The 24520-nt window shown below is 46.6% G+C and overlaps 1 protein-coding gene across 13 annotated transcripts in view; it reads right to left on the reverse strand.

The window, feature by feature from the left end:
• WTIP (WT1 interacting protein) overlaps positions 1-23832 on the reverse strand; it is a 118797-nt gene extending 94965 nt beyond the window's left edge. For 2 of the 13 annotated variants that reach the window (XR_010592598.1, XR_010592597.1), the window contains exon 1: positions 21573-23819. Coding sequence is in view for 8 of the 13 variants with exons in the window: in XM_065567228.1 (XP_065423300.1) it covers positions 21573-23034 (1462 nt within the window). In the remaining 5 variants the exon portion in view is untranslated. Of the gene's footprint in view, positions 1-21572 lie in introns of all 13 variants that reach the window. The other 11 variants (XM_065567222.1, XM_065567226.1, XM_042852160.2 and 8 more) reach the window with 9 other exon arrangements.
• Between the last annotated feature and the right edge of the window lie 688 nt (positions 23833-24520).

Genomic DNA, 24520 nt, shown 5'->3' on the forward strand with positions numbered 1-24520 from the left:
AGTAACACAGATCCCCTGGCATGAGGCAGAGTGAAAATGGGTGGGTGTGGGAGAAGACTGGAGGACAATGGTATGGGGGGGGGAGGTCATGGGGGACACACAGAGTCCCTGGCATGGGGGAGAGACGGGTACACAAAGCCCTTGGGCATTGGGGGAAATGAGGGATCCTGCTATTGGGGAAGGGGACACAGAGCCCTTGGCACAAGGGACAGGGGGAGGCTGCAGGGAGTCCCTGAAATACAGGGGAATGGGAGGGTGGCATGCAGGGAGCTTGTACGGGGTGTGTGTGGGGGGGAATGGAGGAATGCAAGATGCTCCTGGTGAGAGCAATGAGCTAAGCCTACAGATCCAATGAAGTGTGAGACTCTCTTCTAACCTGTAGTAAAAAGTGAGGCCCAGCTCCACAAAAGGTATTTAGGCTCCTAACCTGCACTGAAATCAATGGAAGCTAGGAGCCTAAATACCTTTAGAGATCTTGCCTTAGTAACCAAACAAACCGCTCCGGCAATGAGAACATAGAAGAAAAGCAGACGTTTGCTGGTCTCTTCTGTAAATTAAGTCACAATGGAGCCACACTGATTTACAGCCGCTCAGGACCCGCACCATTCAAACGGGCACTAAAGGGAGTGTTCATGAATCAGTGTGATCCTGGATTTCTCAAGGGTGAGTCTTCTTGGTATTCAAATTCATCTCCTGTCAATTCAGTTCCTGTGAAGGCAGGGAATGATTAGATAACTGAAAGCCGATAGCCAGTTTTGTATCAGCATAGACAGGGCAGATGAATTTATTAGTGCATCAGAATTCTCTTATTTACATCATCTGCTCCATCTGCTCTTTGTTATATGTGTAGTAATTTTTAGGAAATCACTATGTCTATCTGTCAAGATAACGACTGTTCAGACAAAAACTAAGCACAGATTTTCCCACCAAAGCCTGAAAACAGAGAGTAACTTCATACCAGATTACTCTGTACATCTAACAAGGTGTATATCCACATCCTGAAATGGAGCGATCAGGCACGGCAGAAAAGAAGGTTAAAGATAAGCTGGAAGGGCGAGTTTAACTTATTCCCTGATCTCTCATAGTGTAATTCAAAGAAACAAAAATTTTCAGACTGACCCAAACCCAACTCCTACTAGCCCCAATGACACAAGAATGGAACTGTCAGCAATTAGGGAGGTCTGGTTTAATTTATTAAATCAGAGCTGCAATTTCAAAATAAAAGTTTAATAAGTTGGTACCTTGTGTAGAGTTTGTTTTATTAGAGAACAGAATCAACCCCATTAAGTTTAGTGTAGCTCGAAGTGGGAGCCTTGCTAAGTATGACTAATGTGACCATCTGTGTTTCCATTAAACATATCATAATTGTTTAATTGTTGATTTCTCTCCTTTTCCAGAATTTTAATGTGTGATCTGAGCATTTATTTTTAGCACCACTTGGCTGAAATTTGTATCTAGCACTTCAAAATGTCCACAGTAAAACTACAATTCCCTGAAGTGCTGTTGCAAGAACTCCAAACACATCATATATCATCCACCAAAATACAGATGCAGAAACAGCATCTGAGAATGACTGGGCGTAATAAAAATGTGCGCATATGAAAATTTAGTGTTTGATGTACTCCAGATAAAGGGACACTGTCCTGGTCAATAGGGCAAAGTTACTCTGTTCTCAAGGGAGTAATGATGCTTACATAAGATGAGAGACTGGGGATGGGCTAAAGACCCTTTCTAGGCAAGATCCTGCCTTCCTTGCACACGCCAAACTCTCCCGGAAGTATTATATATCAGATATGGGGATCAGAGAAGATTGCAGGATCAGGTCCCCAAAAGGCATTAACATTTGGTAGCTGACCTGTGCAAAATGAACTTGGTGGAGCCAGTCCATTTCCCAGCAAACAGGCGCAAACACTACAATAGCCCCCATGTTAGCCATCTAGGCCTGGATTTTCTCCGTAGCAGAGATAGCACCTGCAGATAAGGGTTGGGGACAGCATAAGGAAGATTGCAGAGCCGGTGAGCTGCCTGTTCTAGCACAGATTTCACATACTCTCTGTTCTGTGAAGGGCCTGCTCAATGCAACTAAAGTATGTCTAGTTACAGGACTGGAGGCTGGGCTCATTTATTCAACTGTATCAAATGGGGATGGGGATGGCTCCTACTGACTAAACAAACAGGAAGTGAGGAGGAATGGGGCATGGCTCCATCCCATAATACTCTGGGTAACCCCCTTAACCCTGTCATGACCACTTTACTACACACTGAGTAGTATAAGTCCTGAGGGCACACATGGCCACTCCGATGCTGAGCAACATTAGGGCTTCAATCATTAAAACAATAAGATCCAGGCTTTCCCTCTGCAGGGCTGTGAAACTGGCACCTTTCCCTTTTGTCTGAAAAGCACTTTTAACGCATTTACAAAACTCCACCTCTTGCAGGATCCTAGCACACCCCATTCCCAAAAAGCTTCCTGCTCATTGGCAGAGTGCAGGGGTGTGACTCTGACTGCAAACAAACTAGCCAGTCATCAGGTATCCATCTGGGGCCTGGTCTACACAGGAGGATTCTTCTGTTGACCTAGCTACCTTGCAGAGAGGTGCATTTCCAACATAGACAGAAAAACCTCTTCCAAAGCATTTACACCACAGCAGCGTAGCTGCAGTTCCACAACTGTGCTGTGGTACTGCAGACATACCTGAGAAGCTGGGAGTTTTGCTAGACTGTAGCCCTTATATATACACACGAATCAGGATTGTTATTTTAAATTAGTTCCAATTACAGGTCTGTTCATTTTGACGGTGTCCCTTTAACTGCTTTTTTGTGTCAATTCAAGGAATAAAATTGATTAGCTACTTAAAATGTAAGATACTCAGAACAGAATAGAAGTGATGTAAACAAGGCACAGTTTGCCTTAAGTATTATACAACAGGTTAATCATAGAATCATAGAATATCAGGGTTGGAAGGAACCTCAGGAGGTCATCTAGTTCAACTCCCCCTGAGTTCTACAGCATCATAGCGAGCACATTCGGGAAGCTGCGCAGCAAAATGCAGCACAAAATCAGTTGTATCACAGTACGAGATGTGACTCAAGAAAATCAGATGTTTCCGCAGTTTTTCCCACCTAGGGCCCCAAAGCTAAACATGGCCCAATCCTTGTGTCACACTGGTTTTACAACAGAGTAACTCCATGGATTTAAATGGTTCTTCCTGATTTACACTGCTGTAGCTGAGAGGAAAACAACCTGCATGGTCTCTGTGATTTATCAGAGGGGTAGCCGTGTTTGTCGCTTTTTACAGATCCAGACTAAGAGTCCTGTGGCACCATAAAAAGCTTATGCTCCAATACGTCTGTTAGTCTATAAGGTCCCACAGGACTCTTTGTCGCTCTGTGATTTATGTGAAGGACTAGGTAAAACAAATCTCAGTTTCTAAGGATACCAGCAATATGGGCTTGAATAGATTATGGAAAAAATTAGAAGCTGATATCTCAGACCAGTTCCAAGTTTGGAATCTAATACACTTGCCTGTTGTATAGCACTGTTTTCTCTCTGGTGTTTAAATCTGGAAAACATGGCCCTGATTAACAAATGGGCAGCACACCAATAATGGGGAATAACTGCTTGGCATGAAGGGTTTCATGACTGCCGTTAATTAAAACTCCTCTTTCGCCTCTGAGCAATTAGCTATTTCCCCATTCTGCACCTGAAGGTTGTGCAACCCACAAAAGGTTAAAAACATGTCAACTGCCACAGCTCTAGGATAAACATTTTCTGAAAGGAACAGACTCCTCAGCATTGACTCAACTGTTGTTCTTTCCAACTGTCCAGTAGAATAAGAAGCAATTTTGTGCAACTCTCGGTTCCAGCGCTCTTCTTAGAACATGTTTTACTTCTTTCCATTTTCCTTGGTTCTTTAAAAGGAAATTTAATATTCCTTTGGGGCGGGGGCACAAGTGATTTAATGATGGATTCTGTGTAGACTGAAGGAGCAAATCCTGCTCCTGTTGAAGTCAATGGCAAAAACAGCTGAGCAAGCACCTAGGTAGCAAATGGTCAGGTAAAGTAATCAATGTTTCTTTGGAATCCAAAGACAATACTCATGTATACTCTATATTTATTAAGCTAATCCTCTAGGGTATGTCTGCAGTGGAGCTGGAAGGTGTAATTTCCAGCTTGAGTAGTCATACTTGCTCTAGAACAGGGGCAGGAAAACTTTTTGACCTGAGGGCCGCATCGGGTTTTGGAAATTGTATGGAGGGACAGTTAGGGGAGGCAGTGCCTCCCCAAACAGCCAGGCATGGCCCCCGCCCCCGCGTCTCACCCCGATGCCCCCCCCAGGACCCCTGCCCCATCCACCCCCCCTGCTCCCTATCCCCTGACTGCCCCCGGAACCCCCAACCAGACTGCCTCCCGCTGCCGCCCCATCCAACCCCTCCTCTCATTCCTGACTCCCCCCCCGGGACCCCTGCCCCATCCAACCACCCCTTCTCCCTGACTGTCCCTGGAACCGCTGCCCCTGACTGCTCCCCGCCGCCCCATCCAACCCCCCCCCTTCCTAACTGCCCCCCAGGACTCCTGCACCCGTTCAACACCCGTTCCCTGCCCTCTGACCGCCCCACCCCCTGTCCACCACCCTGCCCTCTATCCAACCCCATCTGCTCCCTGCCCCCTTACTGCACTGCCTGGTGCACTGGTGGCTGGCAGTGCTACAGCCGCGCCGCCCAGAGCACCAGGACAGGCAGCCGTGCTGCCCGGCTGGAGCCAGCCACACCACCGCGCAGCACAGAGCACAGGTCAGGCCGTGGCTCTGCAGCTGTGCTGCCCGGCTGCCCAGAGCATTGCGCCAGCGGCGCAGCACACTGAGGCTACGGGGTAGGGGGAACAGCGGGGGAGGGGCCAGGGACGAGCCTCCCAGGCAAGGAGCTCAGGGGCTGGGCAGGAGAGTCCCATGGGCCGGATGTGGCCTGCGGGCCGTAGTTTCCCACCTCTGCTCTAGAACTAATCAAGGTAGTGCACTAAACGTAGAAGCAGAGCCCGGGCAGGAGGAAGCTAGCCACTACCACTAGTACATACCTAGCATCTTGGAAGGGATTGTACTTGGGGCAGCTAGTCCCTCCTGCTGTGCCTCTCCATTTCTATTGTTAGTGTGCGAGCTCAGTTAGAACTAGCACAGGTATGTCCATCTGAGCTGGAAATTACTCCTCCAGCTCCAGTACCGATGTTCCCTGAAACAGATCACCTCAAACTTTCATTTCTAATCAGTTGCTCTGGGGAATATTCAGACTTGCTCTGCACATGCAAATGGATCTCAGGAGGAATTCTATACAAGGAGCAAGAACATATGCTCCTTAAAGGCTTCATTCTGTGCCCACGACCATCAGTGGCAAAGTTTCCATTGGCTTCCACGATGCAGGATTGGGCTCTAAAAGCCTAAATTCCAACTGTCCCAGTTCAGGAGAGACTGTCCATATTTTGCTTTATTTTAGCAAAATAGCACTTTCCACAAAACGTCTCTGCAGAAGCTCTCCAGTTCCAGTACATTTCAATGGTGTTAAAAAGTATGGGCCAAATTCTGCTCTTAGTTATATCAGTGCAACTCCAATGGTGTCACTAGTATAAAATGCGAGCAGAACTTGGCCCACTTCTCCTATTGTCCCCTCAAAGACCCCTATTTCAAATGCTGAGAAGGTACATTTCAGGTTGTATAAAACAAACATTACATTTCATAACACCTTTGCAATACTAAACCCTAGAGCCAAATGTTCAGAATGCAAATGGTTATGCCCAAAAATTCCATCCATTTTCACATGCATTTGCAGGTGCAAAACCCCCAGATATGCTTGTAAAGGAAATGCTATCTGTGTGATGACCTGGCTTGCATGTGCAAATGCAGTGTAGAGGTGTGTACCTAATTTTTGTACATGCGTGCAGGTCTCAAATGATCGAAGATTTAGTTCAGAACATTCACAATGTTATTTTTGTTGTAATTCACAAAAATTCCATGGATCACTTGAGATTAACAACAGCTCCTGCTGACATAATGGGAACCCAAGTTCAAGCGTGATCTTGTTACTGATGTTCCTTGTGGCAATGGAGGCCAGAAACCTCATGGTAATGGAGAAGAAAGCCAGCTGCAGCACCTATTACCATCAAACCCCATTTTAGTCCCACTCCATGCTCTATTGATGATGTCAGAGTCATCAATGCACTAACTATGAATAGGGATGGGTCTGTAACAGACGGGAAGATGCAGACAATGACCACAAAATGCAAGGCAGGGGAACTTCGTCTGGACTGGCAGGAAAAAAGGGTGGAGGCTCCTTTAAGGTTCCCCCCACCCTTGTGAATTGGGAAGAAGATGGCTGGGAAGGGGTCTGGGGGGAAGGACAGCGGGGGAGGTTGGTTAGTCTGCTGTGGGCATTGTGCTTCTTGCCTCATTTGGGACTGGGAAGGGAATTTTCCCTCACCATCAGAATGGCCAGGGCAGGGAGGGGTTTTTCACCTTCCCTGCAGCAGCTGCAGGACCTGGTGGTGTATATCAGGAGTTAGGGTTCAAGATGTCACACCGTAGCAGGTGGTAGATGTCCAATGCAGGCACTCATTCCATAAGGGGTCCAGTTCCCAGATAAACTGGATTGGAAGTGGGCTCAGGGAAAAGCGTCCCCTAAAGAGGCTGGGGGATGGAGTCGGGTCTCCTAATGTCTGGCACAGCAGGGACAGAATTCCCTGCTTGCAGCTCCTTACCCCTCAATATGAAGAGAGAGCAGTGAGGTTCCAGCAATGGGTTGGGACCACCTGTAGAGGTTGGGGGGCGGATGACCATACCCCCACCAGGTGGAAATGATTGAGGAAGGAATCATGACCTGCACAGTATGGATTACTCCCTGTGAGTTCCCAGATGAGTTAAATAATAAAGTTGTGGCTTAATTAAGCCACATCCCTTGAATTATGTCTTTCTTTCCACGTGTCCAGGCAATGAAAGGATGGGTGTTTCCCATGCTTGAGAGAGGCCATGGGGTATCCATGGACCACAAGAAGCAGGACCCCCCATGAATCATTGTGACTGTTAAACTGCCCACACCTGAAGGGCTCAAACTGTATTTGAGGACAGCTTTTCTCTTTATTTTAACTGATTTCCATTTTTTTTTAGTAACCATATAAAAAGAGAGAAAACAGCTTGTTTTCACTTTACAGAATTTCTGCGGTGCCTGCAGTGAAAATGTTTGCCAATTAAGCAAAAGTTTGCAAGGCTACAAAAATGTCTGAGAAAATTCCCAGTAGCTCAATTTCCCACATTTAACTTTTGAATTGAAAATCTGACCTCTATGGCCAAGCTATAAATATAGCTAGACATTACCTTGTGCACTACCTGGCTATTCGGCATGTTAATCATAACAGCAATATTAATACCGTTTGCATTTCCACAGTGCCTTCTGAGGAGCTGAAAGCATTTACAGACATGAGTAAATTAATCCCTACAACACCCTGGCGACATAAGTAAGGAAGGTTGCCCTCATTCAAATATTGCTGACAGAGATGAAAGTCTTAGGAACATGTTATGCACCCTCAATCTTGTCTACACTAGGAAATGGATCTGGTTGGGATCACTCCCATCAAATCCCAGTCCCTTTTTGAAATGGTATTGAAAATGGTTTTGCCCAATCTACACTTAGCACTTTCCCCATTTTCAAAATAAATCCACACGGAGTCATTGTGGAAAACCATTTTCAGCAACAGTTTAATTTCCTTAGAGACAGGGCTCCGAATAGTCTATTCATGTTTGATAATATTGTTCTAACTCTGCTCCCAGACAAAAAAACCTGGTCACAGTGATAAAGGAAACTGTACCAGTCTACGTGTTCGTAACCAATTTGGGTTTGCTCCCAGTTTGGACAGGGACTAGCCAGATAATTTGATTAGCTGCATCCATATTTAATTACAGACAATATGAATGTTTCATATAATCAGAGATATTTATCAATTGAGACTGTTTAGGAATAAAGATAAATACAGTAGTTTGTGGTTGATCACTAAATGAAACCACATTGATGGTTGGTATTTTTCCCTTATGAGTCATAGGGTCTTTTCTAAAAGTTTGCTGGCACACATCGGTGGTGACATTACTGATTTAATAAAACCATTCCAAAGAAATCTGGGATTAGGTTTTAGCAGAAGTGAAGTTTTCCAGTAGGAAGAGAATGCCGTGCTTTGCTGCACTGCAAACCATTATAGCCCTGAATGTCCTGTTATGCTGTTGCCTTAGATTTCAGATGATCAGCAAGGCACTGCTGAGTTATGCTGATCAAAAATTAAAACAAAGCATGATAGGGTTAACTCAACTGTAGTGAAAAATGTAGCATGCATTGTAGAAGAAACATCTGCTAAAGTATAGAAACAAGGACACCAAAAAGGTGGTGGGTTTTGTTTAGTTTTTTAAATGAGATGGCATTCAGCCTAAACTTGCACGTCTCCCTGGAAATACTGTGCCTACTCTTGGTATAAGATGCCTAACTATTACTGTTTGCACCCAACTCCTTATCAGTTCAAAAGTAGGGGCATACAACTGTACCTGCAAAACAGGATAGGTAAAATTCTGGCCTTGTGACTTCACTGCAGGACAAGGAGGAGGAAAAACTTTGCAGAGGAAAAGGAAAGAAGACTGAAGTAGACAAAGAATACAGCACACAAGCCAAGGCCAGAAATCAGGAAGAGAGATGGTACTGTGAAAATACATCTGTGGGTCTTTGGGGGACCAGGCTCTTACATACATTACTAGGAGAAATGAGTGTATAATCCACAGTTAACAATATGGTTGTTTCAAACGTTTCTCTCTTCATGAATTTTTCATAAAAAGATCAGTTTCCTCTAGGGTTACCATATTTTAAGTGTCCAAAAAGAGGACACTCCACAGGGCCCCGGCCCTGCCCCAACTCTGCCCCAGCCCCAGCCCCGCCCCTTCCCAGCCCCGTCCCAACTCCGCCCCCTCTCCTGAACGCTTCGTCCCCCTGCCCCTCCCTCTCCCCCTCCCCTGCTTCCAGCGAACATTTGATTCGCGGGAAGACTGAAGCAGGCAGGCAGCAGGTAAGCTGGGGCTGGGGCGGGGGGGCACGAGGAGACGTGGCCCAGTCCGGCCCCCCCGCCGAGCGGCTCCCTCTGCCCAGGCCAAGAGGCTCTGGCCCCGGCGTCTCCCACCCAGCTCGGCCCGGGCCCTGGGGCGCCGGCCCCCGCACCGCCGGCCCCAGTGGCTCCGCCCCCCGGCTGAGCACCGCTGGCCCCTCCCTCCCTATTTTCCCAGACATGTCCGGCTTTTTGGGATTTCCTCCCGGACGGGGATTTGAGGCCCAAAAAGCCGGACATGTCCGGGAAAATCCGGACATATGGTAACCCTAGTTTCCTCACCTGTGCTATTAGATTAAATATTTTTTTACATTTTGCTCTCTCAGATAACCCTGAACATTCTAATTTGAAGCTGTGTTGCTCAGCTGCAGTTGGCCTGGTAAAGTCACGTGGCATTCTTTCTGCTTCACCAATTGGATGAGCGTGTAATCGCTTCTGGCCCAAATGCTGAAATTTGCTTCCCACAACATTTGGATTACGCAAAGGTTTGATGAAAGGGGCACAGGGCAAGTTCATTTCAAAATTCAACTAAATGCTCCTGGATATTCGTTTGCATCATTCAGCCACTTGTAATTATTAGCAAATCTTTAAGTCTGTCAGCATTTGGAGTTTGATCTCACTCCCACAGAAGTCAATAGGCGCTCCACTACTGACTTCAAAAGAAGCAGCTCACGGCCTCGGGGTATTTCCAAGGGATGCCACATCACACAGGTTTTAGGTACCTATTTCCTGTTAGAACTTGAACATTTCAGGCAGTTAAATGCAGTGCTCTGACATGAATGGCAAATGCCTTCTGAAACTGCTAACAACACTTAGAGTCGCCAACCATTTCAGTGAATTCCTTTATGCTGTTTCAGTTTTGCTCTGTATAATTTATTACCAATTCTAGTCATAATCATTTTTTTATCCAGGGTTTGGCATAAGTCAAATACTGTATTATATCATTTTAAATGACATTCGTTCTCTTCAGCCACAAATTAAGAAACAGTAATGGACCCAAACTAATTCAGAAGGCAGAACTGTTGCATCATTACACACTATAAAATAAAACACATGTGCTTTGAAAGAACCTAATTGTAATTTACTGAAAGATCTACACCAATACAGCTACCCCACATTTTCCTGCTGAAACATGGAATGTCAGAATATGAGATAAAAGAATCCCAATAACTTACTCCACAGGGAAAGAAACGTCAGCCTCGGAACACCGGATTCATACTAATCCAGCCTGCTTTCTCATCCTATGTAAAAAGGTCATAATCTCAACCCAGCACAAACAGTTGTGTTCATTTCCCTGTATGTTTCCCAGGAAATGAACACAACCACCTTAAACACCGTGAGGTTATGAGGAAACAGAGCACTATGGTTAACTTCTTGCAGAGAAGGATGGGATGGTGGATGAAAAATACAAGGCAATAACTTTGTTGCAGTGTCGAACAGATGCTGTCAAGTACAGTCCTTTATACCTTTTGGGCTGTAAAATTATTACTAGGCCAAGTTCTGAATTCACTATTTACTCAGGCAAAACTCCAGCTGAAGTACATGGGAGTTTTACCCAGGTACATTTCAGATTTTGGCTCACTGCCACCAGAGTCTCATATCAGGGGTAGCCGTGTTAGTCTGTATCTACAAAAACAACAAGGAGTCTGGTGGCACCTTAAAGACGAACCGATTTATTTGGGCATAAGCTTTCGTGGGTAAAAACCTCACTTCTTCGGATGATTTTTGTCTGATTTTTGTTTGCAAAATCCTTTTAGAAACTTGAAAATAAAAACGTCTTCTCCTGCCAAAATTGTTATTTTATTATTTGGCAAACCCTGGTGCATTTTTTTAATAGCAGTTGAAATCAATATGGTGGTTTGTTTATTTCCTTGTTCTTAACTATAGACATCAATTATATTAGCACAGCACTGAATATAGGGTCTGTCAGTTTGCTGCTGCTGCAGAACCCGCATGGGGGAAAACAATTTAAAAACAAAAACAAAAACTGAGTCACACATAAAAAACTGGCTATTGTTTCTGAAAATAGACATGTACAATCTGGAAAAGATTTCCCTCCAAACTGTATCAGCTTTATTCACACATTAAATATAGCCAGTTAGACAGTGGCTCTTTCATGTAGGGCTACGTTGCACTCTTAGATAGACAGTTAGGCACTGCCACGTAGTTCATAAAATGATTTACTACTGATGTGTGTGAATTGTGAATGTGTGGTAGGTGATTTACCACCACCCTGGTTATAGTACTCCTACCTATCTCTGAGGATGCTCAAGCACAAAGACTATACTAATAGCTGCCAACAGGAGTTAAACTCAGATGGAAAAAAATCCTCACTTTGAATCTTTCTGAAACTGTTAAAATGTTTCTTAAGATGTTTCCTTGACCATCTGAGAAGGTGAATGCTGCTGGTTTTGTGTTTTGTTTTTAAACAGAGAATGCTAGAGAAGGATCTAAAGTTACATCCAAGACTTTGACTTGCCCCCCCCCCCTTTAAATCAGGTGGAGCATAATATAAATTTAGTTTCAAACTAGTGACTATGTCCTAGAGATTAACAGATCTAATAAACTCCTCAGTGTTTTATACATAAGAACTTGTCACTTCGGAATTACCAACAACATCGGAGCCTTAACACACCCCAAAACAAAGCAATCTGAAGCGTGGACTGATCTTCAGTTTGTATAAGCTCATTTCTCTCTAAAGGTACTAATTGTCAATGACAAGCAGAAAAGACTTCTCTCTCTATATATATATATATTATATACACATTTCAAGTATAAATGAAAATCTTTAATTCAGATCTATAGGACTGAATGGCTCATTCCTCCACCCCTTGACACATGGCCTGCATCATCATCATGTGGCTTAGAAAATCAGCTACGGTGTGTTCACACAGACATGTGTGCTGGTAGAATTTCCAAACCATATGGTGATAGTAGAGGGTGTCTGTAAATTCTAAGAATTAAACTGAGGCTTACTACAGTGTGGTAGCTCACATGCCCATAAAATGCTAGTCACAGTCAAATGAATCCAAATCCCAGGATCAGAAGCCCTAAGTCAATGTGTGACTATGGCTTAGAAGTGGCCAGTACCCTCTGTATCCACATTATACCCATTCAAAATATAAATCACGCAATCAATGAGTTACAGAACTGTGGTCATCCATTCACTTATCCACATCCTCAGACACAGGCCCAAATTAAAGTGAGCCCCCTCCCACAATCCAGGAGTCTCACCTAGGTGCAAAGTCAAATCTCCTCTAACCCCCAGTGGCTATGAAGGGGGGCGGTAATAGGATTGCTACCAGGGGGCTCCATGAGCCCTACTTTGGGTTCCATCTTCTGTTATCTCTAGGTAGAAAGTGTCTGATAAATGTGAGTGTCCTTCTGGCTTCTGGAAGAGAGAAGCAGCATTCACTCTCTCATGGCTTTTGCGGTGGTGGTGGGTCTCTGATAATCAACCACTGCTGCAGCTTCCCCCCATCCACCATCTGCTTTTTTGGGACCCTCTCCTGTGAGCAGATCCAGTGTCTGACTCTACTGTTGAGAGCTTTCCAAGCTGTGGCAATGTGAAATTGCCATGATTCTGGTCAGTTTCATGGGTACCTAGAGGATTTCCAATAGCAGCAGTGAGACACCCTCAGTCTGCTGTAATTTAGCAAAGCTGAGAGCAACCCAGAGGCACTGGAGCTACCAGAGGCTTAAAGCATGGCATAGCTCTACACTTTATTTATGTTTGGAAGGTTATTGTTGTAACCATAATGTCTAGACACTCTTTTAAAGGAATGCTTAGATTATGTAGACATTGATGGCACTCACCCGGTAGCTTCCTAGTCAAAGGAGAGTGAATTTTTCATGCCCTGGATAAAAAAAGATTAATTAAAGAATAATCCCCAGAACAGGTTTTGCTTAAAAAGACAACTAAACTGTATCAATTGTTATCTTTCTGTGTTGGTGGGAATAGGAGAGACCTAATATTTTATGAATAAAGCTTCCTAAGAAATTAGAATCTGTAGAGTAATATTTTAGCAGAAGTGTTCGGGGCACTAATAGCAGCCTTTTGCCCAGTTCCTTTAAATTTCATTCAGATTTACAAATTGAGCTGGTAAGTGACAAAACATCTGGGACAGGAATACCACTATTAGTCTCAAACCAGCTTCCACTTGTGCACGCATGCTTTCTTCACAATAATACCGGTGCGTGCAGGTGCCTGTGAAAAGGAAGCGTAGCTGCACAAAACTGTTCACAAACAAGTAAAGGCTGAGGCCCCAAAATCAGTCCCTTGATGTTATTTAAATGTCTCAGGACATATACAAATACTAAATTAACATTTAAAATGTGTCAGAAGATACACAGTAACAAATATCTCAGTGGTCTTAGTACGTTTTTTGAGCTTCATACATTCCCCATGGCTCTGTTCAACATTGTATCACATAAATTCCAAAATTACACTACACACTGACTGAGAGACCCTATTTAAGCCATCATTTGAGGGAGACTGTGCTTTCAAGGAAATGGACTCTCTGCCGGAACATGTACCTGCACATGTGCCACATATATCATGATTATATACAAGCTGTCTTAGTTATATGGATTTCTATTACAAGAACAATAAAAACAAACAAGTGTCTTAGGGATTGTCTGCCTGGCAATATTACATTGATCTAACTTGTTTGCCATAATTGCATTGAATTAAATATGTGACCTGAGAGGCACCCACATGACTTCATTATGCTGGCTTACGGTGCTTTCCTTGTTAATCATTGGGTCCACACAGATCTGCATATGTTCAAATTAGCCACACAGCATTCTGGGTAGATATCCAATGGTGCAATGTTCCATCACTCAGCCCTATGCTGTGGGATTTTTCTCATGATGTCTACCAGAGCCTGCAAGAATTGTGGGACTTGCGGTTCAAACTAACAAACTCCTGAGATTCCTAATAATTCCATAATTCATCCAAATGTTGCCACTGCCACTTTCCAGCTGCTGTCAGACAGTACAGATGACACACTGCTGAGTGTTGCAATCATTAAAGTCATTGAAACAAACACGCATTCTGTTGGCAGTCACACGGCTGAATGGGCGTGCTCAGCGGCTTCAGACAGCTTCAGATGCAATACAGCTAGAGGTAGAGGAGAAGCAGGAGGGTGAAATCGAGTAGTTACTTCTGCAGAGCATTTATCTGGAGCAGCTTCACTGAGTGGAGCCATGTTCCTGGACTTGGTCAGCTGGAAGAGACTGGTGGGATGGGAGAGTGATGCAGAACTGGGATGATCAGCAGCGGCAGGAGAACTTCACAATGCAGAAGGCTACTTTCCTAGATATCTGTGCAGCGCTCACCCAAGAGCTAGAGAGGCAGAACACCAATGTGAGAGTTCTCCTCAGCATGTTGCTAGCACCATCTGGCAGCCTCTCACCCCCAAAGTGCTACTGGTCAGCAGATGATCAAGTTGGTATTGGTAGATCAAGTGTTAGGGCTGCTGTCATGAAGATTTGCAATGCCCTGTGGAAGGCACAGGGCATTTGCACGGATGAAGTTTGCAAACTGTATAGGGGCTACCGATGGGACACATGCCTATTCTTTACCCCAACACCAGGCCAAACACAACAGGAAGGGGTATTTCTCCATGGTGCTGCAAGGCCTGATTGACCATTGTGGAAGGTTCACCAGTATTAATGTGAGTTCTGGAAAGGTCCATGATGCCAGTTTCTTTAGAGAATCAGGCCCATTTGCTGGAATGGGATAGGGAATTTTTGCTCCCCTGACCACTATGGACATTAATGGAGTTATGATTTTTCCCATCACTTTGGGAGACCCAGCTTATCCCTGCTTCCCTGGCTGATGAAGTCTTTTACTGGACACTTGACAAAAGAAAGGAACAGTTTAACTGAGCAGTTGCTGAATGACAGTGGAGTATGAGCTTGAAAGACTGCAAGGCTGGATGACATGACATGACACTTCTCATTATGTGCCTTGTGGGATAAGGGCTTGCTATCTCTTGCACCTCATCTGTGAGATCCAAAAGCGGGAGTCTGGGCGGGAGCAGGACGTGGAACGGCTTTCTGATCCTTACAGACAGCCTGAGAGGGTGCCCCTGACAAATGCCTCAAGTGGCCAGGGAAACAGGGTCAGGGGCACATTATGCTCTTACTTTGAGGCTACAGAGTAGTTGTGAATAATGAACATGCTGTAACCAAAGAAATGACTGAACTGTGCTCGTGTATCGATTTTATTAGGAATTGATACTATGGGGGGGGGATGTTCTATGAAAGATGGGGGGAGCTGTTTATAATGAAATTTTTCAGCTGAGTGGTACTAAAAAAAAAAAAAAGTTAGAGTTTTCCAATAGCACAAATAATAAATAATGCTGCTTGAATTAAAAGAAAAGAAAAAGAAAGACAACTGTAGTACAGACTTCAAACCAGGAGAACTGTGGCATGCCCAAAATGTAGAAGACTCACAAAGTGCTGCAGGTGAGGTGCAGTCAACTCTTCTTCTCCATGGGGTTGGATTGCTGGGGGAAGGGCCTGAAATATGGCTGATTGACAGGGAGGTTGCAGTATATGATGTGTCCTCCATAGTGTGCAAGCCATTGCCAAGATGGGTGCTGTGCTTGACCTTTGTAACAAAAGGTGCTCCCACACTGCGATTTGCCTCCGAATCGTGTCCCTGTCAAGACCCATATCCTCCATTCCAACTGCTCCTGGAAATCGTCCCTCCCCGGCCCCATGTCAGGATGCAGTTACTAGTACCTTGAATATTTCCTCTCTTGTCTTTTTTTCCTTCATTCCAAGGTTTGTCAGTTTCTCAGCAGGGCCGTGGAAATCAGGGAAACCAGAAAAAGCACAAGGACTTATTGTCCCAATCCTAGTCTCCATGCCAACGATCACCAAATGTTGCTTTCCCCACAATTTTGGAATGCCATTCCCCACTCTGCAGGGGGCGGGGGGGAAGAATTCACTTCAAGGTGGTTAGACATTTTCCAGATTATTTCCCCTTCGTAAGGGACCTCTGTAAAAATAGGCTGGGTGGCTGTGGTGGATTTAGGTGGGCGGAAGGCAGCAGAGGGCAGGTTAGTAATTGCATATGCACCCCTGCAGGCCAACCGTAAGTTGGAGGATGTTCCCTGAGGCAAATCCTCAGGAGACATAGAAGGGTCTTGTTCAAAAAAGACAATGGGCAAACCAGGAAGATATGCAGTGTGGTTATTAGGTGTCCCTCCATCTGGAGCAGGCATGGAAGGGAAACGGTAGCTACCGGTCAGTCCCGGGGGAGCTGCACTGCCTTGCAACGTATGTGCCAAAATACAAGCTGTGCCTTAAGTTCTCTTTTATGACACTGGCAGATCACCATAAAGTGCACTACAAAATAAACAGAACTCGGCAGTCATTGCTCTGAATCCAAGAGTGTCAAATACCCACTAATGCTGTGTAGTGCCTATGCATTTTGAAACATCTGTGAAGCCTGATTTGGGTTCAAGTTCAAGCTGAGGATATTTATAGAACTGGGAGCCAAATTACTACTTCTGTTGCTCTTTTCTCTGTCCGGGCCTGCAGTTACAATAAGCATCCCTGCCATGCAACGCCTTTGATTGTTTTAACCCCCATGCTGCTGTCTTGGGTGGGGAAGGAAAGGGGGTGGCAAAGAACAGGGGGAAGGGAAGGAGAGCAAGCAGGAAGCCATTTGAGAAGGGTGCATGGAGGCAAACCTGGCTGATGGGTGTAGAATTTGGTATGGCCACAAATTAAAAGTATAGCGTTACTTCTTCAGTGCAGGTGTCATGTTGAGTACAGTGCGGGAGTGAAGGGGTTAAACACCCCTTAGGTGGGGAGAGGCTTCTAGCCCCGCCTAACATGGCAGCAGACAGCCAGTTCCCAGAAAAAAAGTAGTTTAAATCCCCCTATGCTGTCGTCTTGTAATACAGCACACAACACATCCCGAGCAGCTCCCCCAGGACGCGTTTTCAGGCTGGCTGATAGCAGGGGTCCCCTGCACAGCAGTTTGTCTAGCTGTCCCTGCATGGGATCCCCAATTCTGATAGGTCACGCAATTCTTGGCCATCCAGAAAAACCTGCTCCTTGTCAGACCCTATGGTCTATGCGGGCTCCAGGATGCTTGCCATGCTTTCTGCGGTGCCTTCTGGAAAACTGTCCACCACACAATTCTTGAGCACAGCGGTGGCATCGCTTGCAAAAACATGGTCCAGGTCCTCATAGTCTGGGCAGGGAGTGGAGCATTACCAGAGTGGCAGTGCTTGTCCCTTGTCTTCAGGTTCTTCTCTCGGAGTGCCTTTGCTTGGACTCGGCACTGGGCCCAGCTCTGGGCATGCCCTTTTCCTCATTTGCTCTGACACGGTCTCGTACATGCCTGCATTCTGGAGACAGAGGAGACTGGACACGCAGCTCTCCAAAGAGGGCAATCTCTGCAGGCATCCGTGTGGAGGCTTCAGGGCACAGCTGCTATAGTGGGGATGTGACTCTGGAAGGGTGAACTCACCATTACCTGGTCTCGAGAAGAGGCGCACCTGACTAAATGCCAGCATGTAAACGGAGAAGTGACAAGATGACCCTGGAGTAGTGGTGTCCATACAAGTACACAGACAGAGCAGTCCAGGGGAGAAGCAATGCAGCGTGAGATAGCAGTGGGATGACTGCCAGCAGCAGAGTCATGGAATCATCTGAACCTTAAAGCAAACTCACTGCAAAGTGGAGTTACTCCTGTCCCATGGAGGATTACTTAAGCGGTGTCTACACTGTCACTTTCAGAGCTAAAACTTTAGTTGTTCAGGGGTGTGAAAAAACACCCCCGAGTGACAAAAGTTTTAGCGCTAAAAAGTGCCAGTATAGACACCCTCATTCGGGGTGGGTTGGTTTTTAAATCTCCGGGAGAGCTCTTCCCCAGCGATAAAGCGTGTCTACACTACCCACATCACAGCGCTACCACGGCCACGCTGTAACATGGGCAGCGTAGACATACCCTTACTGCAGCAGCCAAAGATGCCAAATAATTCACTTTAAAAAAGATTGTGTATGGACACAAGGCACCGTCAGGCGTATAAACTAAAGTTACCTCAATGTAACATCCCCATGTAGACAAGCTTTCATTTTGAATAGAAGTTATGAGGACTGGTGTTGAGAGAGACTAAAATTAGCAATGTCACAACATGTAAACGTACTTACTAGATATTTAGGCTGATCGAGTTAAGGAGCATTAAACCATTTGCTCTGTTTGTTAGACTATTAGGGTTAACACTTTCATTTTCTACTGGTAAAATTATAGCGTGCCTAAATATTGCAGGTGTTTGAAGGTCTTCCGGACGAATCTGATACTTCCTAGAGGAGTGCTCCTTTTACGTACTGATCTGGGTACAGAGACTATGGTGACTAGGTAGCCAGGCCTTTAAGTTCATTTATATGGGTGTACGCCAGATGCTTAGTACTGTGTGAATGCAGTAATGCATTTCTGTTGCCTTTGATTTACTATCAGTGAGTGTTAGGAGAAGCTTCTAAAGACCACTTAAGCAGTATCCATGTGACTAGCCATTAGATCTATCGAAAACGACAGCTTCCTGCCCCATCACTCTGAGCCTCTTGCAGCTCCTAGTACTGCTCGGATTATATTTCTTTTCACCCTTTCAATCTTTAGTCACACAGGGCGCAACCCTGAAGTGCTCACTCAGGCAAAACTCACCCTTCACTTCACTTTGACTCAGAAAGAACTGCAGGATCAAGCCCACAAAGTCCTATTAAAAACAGTAGTAATTTAATTAAAATAATAGGTGCTACAGAACACTGATAATCTGTGCTATGCTGTTTTAAACCCTATCTGGTGTGGGTCCTGGCTACCAGAGAGACTTCTGTGTGCCACTGCACTAGTTAAGGTCGCTGGGAGGTTTGCAAACTCTCCTAGATATGAATTTCTGAGCAATGGGGGCAGGACATTCTTAACAGAGGGTCCTAGACTCTGAAATGTGCTTCTCCCATTGTCTGACAGAGCCTCAGTCTGTTGATCTTTAGGGCATATTGTAAAGTGTCGTTATAGAATATACATGCACCTAGCGACGGTTGCAATAGGCAAATTCTTATAAATTAAAAAGTTGTAGAATAGAGCCCACTCGCACATACATCCCACCACACTCCCTGTGCCAGTCTGTCTCCTGATGGACTCTTCCATCCTCTCCGAGTTACTCCCATGCCACTTCACCGCACCAGAAGAAGGCTAATGTCTTGTGCTCTGAAAGCATCTTAGTGCTCGCACTTCCACTGAAATCCATTGAGATTTGCAAGGCAAACATTACTTTGCCTAGTGTGATAATTAACTTCACAATTCAGCTTCCATGGATACTTAATGAGTCATAATAATTATTATGATAGTTTATATTGTGGTAGCCCCTTCAGACCTCCAACCAGATGGAAGGTACTGTACAACTATGTAGTGAATGACAATCTTCTCTCCTACATGTGTCTCTTAACCCACTTCCTATTGCTAACTCTCCTGTTTCATCAGCATTAAAATTCCTATTTCAATTCACAGGAGTCAGAACCACAAAGCAACATATTTATAAATAGCATAAATATCTGTGCAAGACAGGTCCTTCCTGCTGATCTGGAATGTTCTCAACTATCACAGCCAGCACCTCATTGGCACTCCAACCTCTTGCACAGATGTGGCCATGAGTGTCCCTCTTTCAGCTCCTACCTCTCCTGTGGAACACGATCACACAATCCAAAATGCTCATTAAATCCATTAAAATAATATGGATCCTGGTCCTCCAGAATGTTCACATGAGCTAAAAAGAACATACCTAATAGGTAAGGTCTGTCTCTCCTCTGCGCCCAGTCTGAGTAAAAGGGCAGGGCACTGAGGGGGGAAACCTTCCCCTCAAAGGCCACAGAGTCTGTCTCACTGCTGGGGGGGGGGGGGGGGGGGGGGAGGGGGGGAGGGGAGCGGGCAATGACCAGCTGACTGATGCATCAGTACATCCACTTGCCTTTCCCTGCCCCATCTCCAAGTTGCAGGGCAAAGGCAGCTGGAGCTCCGGGAAAGCGCTCATGGAGCCTGTTATACACAACCAAGCAGGGCACCCTCTGCAGAACTTGGATCTCTAATCCACATGAGTGCATGCAGTCTATGAGGTCTTCCAAAATCTTCCCTCCCTACCCCACACCCCATTTGGCTGCACTGGGAGATTCCCAGCACCTGTAGAGAATGGGGTAGTATTTGCAAGCTCTCTGTAGTTGTCTTTCAAATGCAAATATCTTGGCCATTTCCTTTCATTTAAAAAAAATACCAAATGGGCTTAACTTACACTGCAGACTAACTGCAAAATGCATTCATTTGTTTCACGGAGCTTTTATTGTTCAGAAAGACAGAAACAGACAGAGAGGAAAGGAGAAGATATGCAGGCAGAGTGACTTAGCTGCAGTCTGTCAGGAAAGGATCTCATCACCCCAATCATCTCTTCTCACTTTCTAGGTGCAAATCCAAGCTGTGTCACACTTGCGTGCGGTGAAGAGCCAAGCAAGGCCTTGCAGGCCGGAAACAATATGTGCCAGAGGCTCCTATGAGCATCTCTCATGTTGAATCGGGACAAAGATTTTATTGAAGCAAGTCCTAAAACTGGCTTCTCCAGTTTGCCCATTGTTTATAAAAACAAAAATACAGCAGCTGGGCCAAAGACTTCAAACGTATCTATTTCAAATCACATTAACTTATATTCTAAAGTTAGGGAGTCCTGAAAAGTTAGGTTTATAATGGAAAGACAATTAACCATACCATACCAAACCATACTGGCACAAACAGGTGCTTCTATAATACTTTATGCATTGTTTCCAGTCACACCAGAGAGGGGGAAAACAAGGAAAATGACAGACTGCAAAAGGGATAAACAGAAGGAGAAAGTCTCCAAAACAAACAAAGCACAGATTTTTGACAGAGGAACAGCATAAAAAGCAGCTTTTTAAACAAACAGATCTAGTGTAACTAGTGGAATGGACCAGGAGAAATGCAATCTAAAGCCAGAGGAATACAATTAAGAAAAGTTTTTTTTTGAAAATTGGTCCTTTAGCTCAGGACTACAGCAGACTTTAACAATATGTTCCTGGGTAAATAATCGGGATAGAAAATGGCCATGAATGTCAGTGACTATTTTCCTACAGGTAAAACTGTTAGGAAAAATAGGGTCTTATAAGGGATCATCTTTGAATAATTTGACTCTTACAAGCTAATGCTTCTAATGTTGGATCGTTCAAGACTGGATTCCCCCCATGCCTGTTTGGAATGTACACAGTAAGTCAACTTTAAACCAGTTCTGCTCATTGTGGGCCGCGGGATGTACACGCTGAGCTCCAGTCTGCTGTCGGACAGTGGCAATAGCAATGCAATCCCCTCTCCTTCCCCCCATAGCCTCCTGGGCCAGGCACTCCCAGAGACGAGCAAGAGGATGCTACTTACCAAAATATTCCTTCTTCATGTGCATCTCCAACTCCTTCTCCAGCTCCAGCGTCAACGCTTCCAACCTCCTCTCTGCCTGGCTGGGTCCACTCTCCCTGGTCGGGGTGACCTGATACGGAAGCTTGAATTTGGGAGCTGAAGCGGACCCTTTGGTTGGGCTGTAGGTGTAGGATGCTAACGCCCCTGAAGCCGGGTCGGGGTTGGAGGCAGCAGGATGCTGCTGCTGCTCGTGCCTGGGATAAGCATCTCCATGCTCCTGCGTGGTATTTTCCTCCTGTAAACTTGGTCCCAGCATGGAAGAGCGGGGCGACGGCAGCTGGAGCTCCGGGTAAGCGCTCATGGAGCCTCTGGAACTTCGGGAGCTATGGCTGGAGATGCTAGACCTGGGGCTGATCACAGACGGGTTGCAGTTCCCCACCGCCCCTGTCCGACCCTCCTGGCTGCAAAGGCTGGACCTGGGGCTGACCATGGGGAGCCCGGGCCCGCCAGCCCCATCCAGCTCGGGATTCCCCGACGGGCCGTAGCGGGAGTCCGAGTAGCTGGAGCGGGGGCTGATGGTGCAGGAGTACTGGCTGGCGGTGCTGGACCGGGGGCTGATGTGCCGCTGGTCGTAGCCCATGCTGATGCCGCTGGTGCGGTTGCTGCTGGGCTTGCTCCCGCAGTCGTAGCTGTTCAGGCTGGCCCGGGGGCTGGAGTGCTTGCTGGTGTCACTGGCCGTGCTGGCGTAGCTCGACCTGGGGCTCAGCGCGCTGCCTTCGTACTGCACCAGGCTGGCCCGGGGGCTGGTGTATTTCTCCTGCCCGGGCACCACCAGGCTGGCCCGGGGGCTGGAGAACTTCTCGTAGCCCGGGGCGCCGCTGCTGCCCAGGCTGGACCTGGGGCTGGAGAAGCGGCTGAGCTGCTCCTGGCAGGAGGCGGCCAGGCTGGCCCTAGGGCTGGCCGCGTTGTATTTGCCCTCGGGCCCGGCGTGGGCTCGGCTGCCCGGCGGGCCGGGGTAGGAGCCGGCCGGCTTGGGCACGTAGACGCCCTCGTAGGTGCTGCCGGCGCTGTGCCGGGCGCTCTCGGAGGAATAGCGCCTGCCCTTGTCCGCGAAGCCGCCGTAGCAGGGCAGCGCCACCTCGGAGCGGGTGCAGAGCCCTTCCTCGCAGCAGCCCGGCTCCTGGCCGCCCCCCCGGCTGCTGCCGTTCAGCGAGCGGGGCTGGGGGGCGGCCGCAGCCTGGTACACTTTGCCGGAGGCGGCGGGGTGGGCGTCCCCCGGGGGGGGCACGGTGCCATTCATTTTCTTGCCTCTCGGCTCCGCCGTCATGTGGGCTGCGATGGCCCGTTGGGCGTCTTCCAGCAGCTCCCTCCGGCTGGCGCTGCAGCCCCGGCCGCTGTACAGCCCATCCTGGCAGGTCTCGTAGAGAGACAGATCTTCCATGAACTTGCTGGCTCGGGCAATGTCCTCCTCGTACCTCTCCATGCTCCGCCGGCCCCGAGCCGGGGGGTGGGGGGAGAGAAAGAAAATAGAAGGGGGGGCACGAAAGCCGCCGGCTGGGAAGTTTGCAGCAGGGAAAGGCACTTTTCTGCCCGGCTGCTCCCCCTGCCCCAGAGATCTGCAGCCAGGTGACCCAGCAGCTCCTTGTACCAGGTCACCTGGAAGGCATCCCTGCTCCACAGCCCGTCGCACGACCAGCTCCCTTAGCCGAACGAGGAGAGGCTAGAAGAAAAAGCCCCCCGTGTGTCAATTTCCAGCCTTAAATAAGTTGCTCAGGCCAGTCAATGGCGCGCTGCGCGGAGGAATTTGCACTCAGGGGCTGCCTGCCTTCTCCCCCTTTCCCAGCAGAGTTGCACCTAGACCAAGCGCCGGGGACAAACTCCGAGCCTGGGGGCAAGTGCAACTCCCGGCTCCCAGGGTCTTTGTGGCGCTGGAAGAGATGCACAGAGGCCAGGCGAGGGAGGGACTCCTTTGTGTGGGGCAGGAATGCGAGGAAGGAGACTGGGCGCTGCGTCCCTCTGGAATGTAGTTAATGCTGGAGCCAAACAATGATTTTAACCAAGTCAGCCAGAGAGAAAGAGAGGCTGAGGCTGGAGGAGCTGCCTGGAAGCAGCGAGGTTGCAGTGTAGTTAGCATTCCCTTCATGTGACATTGTTCCTGCTCCTCTTCTCCAGTTTCACAGCCCAGGGGAGGAAGGGGGGAAGCTCAAGCCTGGAGGAGGTGGGAGCCCTGTGCTTCACACCTTGAGGGGAGTTCAAACTTTTCTTCTGAAGCTGGGGTTTGCAGGATATAAATGTAATCACCTCCCCAGATCTAGATAAAATCGAGCTCGCCCAACAGAGCCAGGAAATTCAAAGCTGAGGCTGACATGCTTGTCCTGAATTCACACACTGGATTTGCTCCATCTCTCCCCCCACAACCAAGTGGGTGAGTTTAGGAAGTGGAGTGCCAGCGTTCCCTCTGGATTTACTGGGTTTTGTCTGTTTGTGCCACACACTGAGTTATTATTATTCCAGTTCTTAGGGATATTATTTTGTTTTCTTTTAAAGAAAGTTCTGTGCAAGATTATATAAAATGTAAGTTACTGATCTATGTACTGAAACAGAGAAGAAAAAGTAATGATTCTTTTTGAATAAATATGTTTTCCTTTATTTTTTATTTTAAAAAGTCTCTTCGGAGGCGGATGTATTTGCAAAGCAGAAAATCTTAATTAAATAATTAAGTATGAACTGCTCATTTAAAACAAAAAATCCCCCCAGTGGTTTTGAGGGAGCCATTCTTGTCTACTGGGGAATTCCATTAGGGAGTTTGAGTTAGAGACTTTATATCTATAAACCCTTCTTTTCACTCCTTCACTACTTCCTCAGAGCTCTTCTTTCTGCCTGGAACTTTTCATCCTTGGTTTCAGCTCCAATATGAGTATTTCTGGGGCAGTTTAAGACAAACTCATTCAATCATTTTTGAGTTAGCT

Source organism: Chrysemys picta, chromosome 14 (genome assembly GCF_011386835.1).
Source record: "Chrysemys picta bellii isolate R12L10 chromosome 14, ASM1138683v2, whole genome shotgun sequence".
In the NCBI taxonomy this organism is placed as follows: domain Eukaryota; kingdom Metazoa; phylum Chordata; order Testudines; family Emydidae; genus Chrysemys; species Chrysemys picta.